General features: G+C 39.1%; 1 protein-coding gene across 7 annotated transcripts in view; it reads left to right on the forward strand.

Annotated features, from left to right (window-relative positions):
• The window catches only part of ARHGAP21 (Rho GTPase activating protein 21), a 111323-nt gene extending 105697 nt beyond the window's left edge, over positions 1-5626 (forward strand). For 4 of the 7 annotated variants that reach the window (XM_030482012.2, XM_030482003.1, XM_030482032.1 and 1 more), the window contains exons 22-25: positions 24-65; positions 381-486; positions 2278-2309; positions 3057-4790. In XM_030482012.2, coding sequence (XP_030337872.1) covers positions 24-65; positions 381-486; positions 2278-2309; positions 3057-4790 — 1914 coding nt within the window. Of the gene's footprint in view, positions 1-23; positions 66-380; positions 487-2277; positions 2310-3056 lie in introns of all 7 variants that reach the window. The other 3 variants (XM_030482052.1, XM_032919864.1, XM_030482022.1) reach the window with 2 other exon arrangements.
• The last annotated feature ends 374 nt before the right edge of the window (positions 5627-6000 follow it).

A 6000-nucleotide genomic window follows, 5' to 3' on the forward strand; every position in this document is an offset into this window, starting at 1 on the left:
ACCTTTTTTATTTTAAATCGTAGCATGACTGGTTTTTCACAGAAGATGATGCTGAAGAACCTCTTGTAAGTATTGTCTCATAAATATTTGTGCTCTAACGATCTTAGTTTAGAATCTGCTTCTGCTGCCTCTAGAATGTCTGTGTATTTCTTACTACATCACTGTATGGTTTGCTCTTCAGAAGCAGTCCTTTCAGTAATTAATGTTTTTTTCTTAAAATGCAATCATGCATTTGTTTTAAACACATAAAGCAAAATGGGAAAATAAGAACATGTGAGGAAAGCGTGTCCTCAGGTGAATTATGCTATTCTAAATGCTATTGAATCGTAATGAACTATTTGTGAAACGATGATGAAGAGATCTTTGTTTATTAACTATAGACAGCAGTTCAGGAGGAAAACACTGTAGAATCTCAGCCAGTGCCAAACATAGATCATTTACTCACCAACATTGGAAGAACGGGAGTATCTCCTGGAGACGTATCAGGTAACTTTGCCCGGACAGTGTTAGTCCATAGGCTAGAATAACTTATTCTGTTAGCTCACTGTAACTCTCTCTTCCTATTTTCTTTTACTAATAAACTGTTTTTCTCTTTTTTCAAAAGATCATTAACACTTCTTAAAGACTTGAATTGTTGATTTATCATGCATGAAATAATTTGGAAAACTTTGTCTAACAGGAATATAATCATTAAAAGATGAGGCTCGCACATACTATTTTATTTATTCACAGTAAACCATGCAATCATCATCGTGAGGTGAAGCAGATATGCTGCTGTAAAGTGGTTTGTTGTGATGGCAGAAATACTGATCTTCACTGGTATTCTAATATTGCTCCTTCCCAACGTTAGGAATGCAAAAAATTGAGTTATGTTTTCTTGTCAAGTGATGGACACTTTAATAAGTGTGTTGCAGTATGTCTATACTAAAGCTGATTTCCTTCTGTTTATAAATGCCAACCTCTTTTGTGGCTAAGGACAAGCATTGCAGGCTCTTTTTTGGTGACTTTTTCCCTTCTTCCCTTCACTATACTGTTGCACTAACCCAGCATGTTGAATCCCACGAATGTTACCCCTTCGTCTCTAGCTTTTGTTTCAGTTTTCAAAGGGTTGTCCAGCACTTACTGAAACAGTCACTTTATACTGATGTTGTAACAGGCGAAGTGGGAGGAGTCTATCACACGGTGATGTCATTAGTGGACTCTGTGATGTCACTGATGGACAGCTGGAACTGTAGGAAGAAGGAGGACTGTTGCCCACACTGTAGCTGCCTTGTCTGCAGAAACCCCCGTTTCTTGTAAATGGAAATTTAAGAAAAAAAAAAAAAAAAAGGTTGATCTGTGCTGTAAATTTTCTTTCAAGAGTATTTTAAACAGATCAATGCTACTTTTTAAAAGTTTTTCTGCTGTTTCTTGTTATCTCTGAAGCAGACCCTGAGGAGAAATAGCATGGTATGGTCTACCAGTCTTTCTAGTCATAAAGCATTAGCCATGTGTCAAAAAGGGGTGTGGCAGGGGGCTCAGCTCTTTCTTCCTAGGGAAAAAGTCCCTAAAGGTGGAACACATCCAAGTTCATATTTTTTAGTCATTGCGCTAGCCCCTTCCTACCCCCTTTATAATTGTATAATCTTGGGTTTTGCGAGACAGTGAAACTATGGTGTCCATTTTTCATTTCATATTAGCGCTTGTTACAGAAAAGTACAAAACTGGTAGCTGCTGAAATCTAGCCGACTTAAAAATACAATTTTGCCTATTCGTAGTCAGAGGTGGAGAGAGATGTGTAATTGGGGTCTTACACACAAAATATGATCTGATTCCTTTAAAAACTCACAAAAAGAATATGACTACATGAATCATGATTTGTACCTAGGGCAGCCAACAGTACTAAGACATTCAATTTGCTTTGTGTATCCTGAATCTCAGGAGAGTACACAGTATGATCTTGAAAAGGTCTCTCAGCTGCGGTTTTGCAGAGGCTATACACTTAAAATATTGAATAAACATTAGTATTTCTGTTTTTTATTTAGAAGAACAGGGCTCCTTTGCCATTCCTATCATTGAGCTGGTTCTGCCTACAATTCACAGCATCCTTTCATGGCGGTGGCTTTCTGTGGTGCAGCTTGCATCTTTGTGAGCTCTGACTATTCACTCTGTTCTGGTTTTATTTGCTTCACATTTTGTTCTGTGCTTGTCTTTTTCCATAAGTCCAGCATTGTCTGTAGCAACAACAAAAAAATTGCACAGAACTGAGCAGAATTGTCTTTTTCACTTTTTCCACAGATTCAGCTACTAGTGACTCAGCAAAATCTAAGGTAAATAATTTTGTGAAATTATGTAGTTACAAGCTTCTGAAATGTTAGATATTTGCTTGCTTTACTATATCACTTATATGCAGTTATGTGGGGGTTTTTTTAATAAGTGGTAATACTGTTTTCTCATCAAATAATTTTGAAGGGTTACATTGGAAAAGTATCACTTCTTTGCAGTTAGCTGCATCTGCCAGAGCAGTCAGCTGCACACATAAACAGCTTTGTTCCATACTCTTGCAATTGTGAGCTCTTACCTCCTTTCTGCATCTTGTTCAGTAGAGATAAATGTATATGGTATGTTCCCTGTCATTGTTAGCATACTGCTTACTCCCACATGGTATTTGGTTTTTGCTATTTCACTGGGAAAAGTATGTGTAGAATTTAGCCTTTCCTTCCTCAGAAGGTAGTAGCTCCTCCTCTTACAGGAAGCAGTTTCTGTTGCAAACAAGTCATGAAAAGGTTGTCTTCCTGTAATGGAGCCTGCTTTATTCGTTTGATCAAAACTGCTCTGTATATACAAACTAGTCTTTGTTAAGTTGAAGGGATTCAGATAAAAAGTGGAATTCTCAGGAAGAAAATTTACTTCTTGGGCAATGTCATGTAGACAACTGAAAGAACATGGAAATATTTCCTGAATAAAGACACACTATCTGCTGTGAAACTCAGGATGTGTTTTTACTAAGCTCAGGCTAACAAATGTTTCTTTGTGATTTCTAATCATGCTCTCTCCCTTTCCTTTTTCTTTAACAGGGTTCTTGGGGTTCTGGAAAGGATCAGTATAGCAAGGAACTGCTTGTGTCCTCCATTTTTGCAGCAGCTAGTCGCAAGCGGAAAAAAACAAAAGAGAAACCACAACCAAGCAGTTCAGAGGATGAGTTGGATAATGTGTTTTTCAAGAAGGAGCTTGCAGAACAATCTCGTGGTGACACGACAAAAGAGGACATAGCTAAAGGGGAATATGAAAGAGAGCGAGACATAGGGAGAAAACAGAGGATGTTTGTCCTGAAGGAAAAAGAGAACAGCAGTAAAAAAGATGTGAATGTTGTGAAGGATGAAAAGAAGTCATTAAAGAAAGAAAGTATCCTGTTGGAGGAACCTTCACTGCCTTACCATGAAAAATGTACAAAATCACCGAATCTTAGCTGTCTGCAAACCACACAGAAGAATAATCCAAAAATGCCTATTTCACAATCTTCTTCCCAGGTTGAGGAGACAGTGTCTGACTCTGGCACTATGCTAAGCACTTCCTCCCAGGCTTCCCAGCACAGATACTCATGCAAAAAAGTAGCCAGCCCTGAAGTTAAACACAATGAGTTTTTAGCAGCTGATGTCAGTTCCATCACCTCAGATTATTCAACTACTTCATCTACTATGTGTCTAACTGGTTTGGATGCCAGTATGCTGAGCCCTGAGGTACAGTCAGTGACAGAAAGCAAGGGAGAAGATGCTGATGATGAAAGAAGTGAATTGATCAGCGAAGGGCGTCCTATGGAGACGGACAGTGAAAGTGACTTCCCTGTCTTTGCCACCAGTGCTGCTGTTGAAAGGCTGTCCAAGGGGAAAATTGCAGAAGTGGTAAAGACCAGTCGGAGGAACTCTGAAGAAAGTGAAGTAAGTTGTACTGAGGGAAGTTCAACACCAAAGTTAGAGAGTCGCAGACTTTTTAGCTCACACAAACTTATTGAATGTGATACACTGTCTAGGAGAAAGTCTGCACGGCACAAAACGGACAGTGAGTGTTCAGGAGATGCGAAGAGTGAGAAGGACTTGCCTACTGTGACCAAAATGTTTGACATAATGAAAAAAGGAAGATCAACAAGCAGTTTAGCTACGTCAGCCAGAAGCGAAGCTGACAAACAAGAACCTACCTGGAGGCTTAAAATTACAGATAGGTTAAAGCTACGACTCAAATCATCTGCAGATGACATGTTTGGAGTTGGGAATCAAAAAGCTAACTCTGCAGAGACTGCAAAGAGAAAAAACATCAGGCGGAGGCATACACTTGGAGGACAGAGGGATTTCGCTGAAATAAGTGTCCTGAATGCTTGGAAAGCTCAAGAGCCAAGTCAAAGTAGAGAGAGAGAATCTGAGCTTTCAGCTGTGAATCGGTTGAAGCCAAAATGTCCAGCGCAGGACCTCTCAATCTCAGACTGGCTTGCACGAGAACGTTTACGCACTAGCACAACTGACCTTAATACGGGTGAAACTGGAAAGCCCAGACTTGAGAACACTAGCTTAGCAGATGCATCAAAGGTAGATCTGCCTTTATCTGCAGAGATGCAGGCAGATGAAGGCAGTTCTTCCAGCAGCTTGACTTTAATTAACAGAACACCACCTTCGGGACCATTTCCACCACCAGACCAGGTAAATGGTGAGAATTATCAGAACGTGAACAAAACCAACTTCGGCCCAGCAGTTGATGCCCATCCTCATAAACTGTCTGGGGCCCAAGTGGTTAGATCTCGATTCTACCAGTATCTTTGAAATGGGGAGATATGTCCACTACAGCAATTCATTAACTTACTGTTACACTTCCCAGTAACTGTGTGTGTGTGTGTGTGTGTGTACATATATATATATTTTCCTGTACTGTTGTTGTTATGCAGCCTTCATTTGGGCTGGTTTCATCAATATGCTCTGTGGAACGTCTTCACAGTGCATTACCACAGCCAGAAGAACACTAAAGTTAAAGTATATATATATATTTTAAGAAAAAGTATATTTGATGGCTGCATACAAATGTTGAACAAAGCATCTGATGCAACATGCTGTGTAGAGTATACATGGTTTTCTGACTGAGAGTTGGCCTGGCATTAGTATGCAGAAAAATTGTTCTTTTGGTTTAGTCACTAACAAGTGCCTCATCATAAATTCGTTTGGTTTGTTAGGGTGCCATATTGTTAAATTAGAGAAACTTATTACAAACAAATGAATGCGTTTTACTGTTAACGAGTTTCATGACATTTTACAAATGTTAACACAGGTGGCTACAGAGCTTCCATTCCTTAGGCATTCCAGTAAATATTGGAGTTTTATATTTCCAATTTTAATACAGATTTTGAGTTTTATGTGACTTGAATTTTTAATCCTTCTGTAAAATAAGTAACTTAAATGTACATATTACATGTGTATCTTTTCTTCAGATACCAGATTTGATATAAATGTTGTAACATAGGCGTGTAGATAGTGGATACTGGATGGAACTGGTTTCTTTTATCGAGAATATAATTCTGCATGAAGACCTAATGAATCCAAACCTGTATCATGCCTGTGTGCATACCCACTTAAACACTGGAAATAAAATTGTTTTGGTGACTCTTTGCATGATGTGAATTCATTCTAACAAGCGGTTACAAGTTGCAGTCGGCAGCTGCTCTCGAGATCACAAAACCAGCTGTTGCTCCTGGGTAAAGGGTGCTTCTCTTTAAAGCCTTTTGTTTGTGGGACAACGCTGTGGAGGTTGGCATCTGAGAGACACTTCACTGGGTTAAGTATTTTCATCTTGATATATAATCTGATTCTAAGGTATGTAGCAAGTTGGTCGATGCTTAATAATGTGGGTTTTGTCCATAAACATGTCCATAATTGTCCCCAAGTCGTAACAAGGGAGTACCGGTATCTGCCAGTCACAAGAACACTGTAGGATGGGTCTAAGACTTTTTATAGTTTTAGCTATGGAGATGAGTTTCTAGTC

The sequence above is a fragment of the Strigops habroptila genome, chromosome 1 (genome assembly GCF_004027225.2).
Source record: "Strigops habroptila isolate Jane chromosome 1, bStrHab1.2.pri, whole genome shotgun sequence".
Lineage (NCBI taxonomy): Eukaryota > Metazoa > Chordata > Aves > Psittaciformes > Psittacidae > Strigops > Strigops habroptila.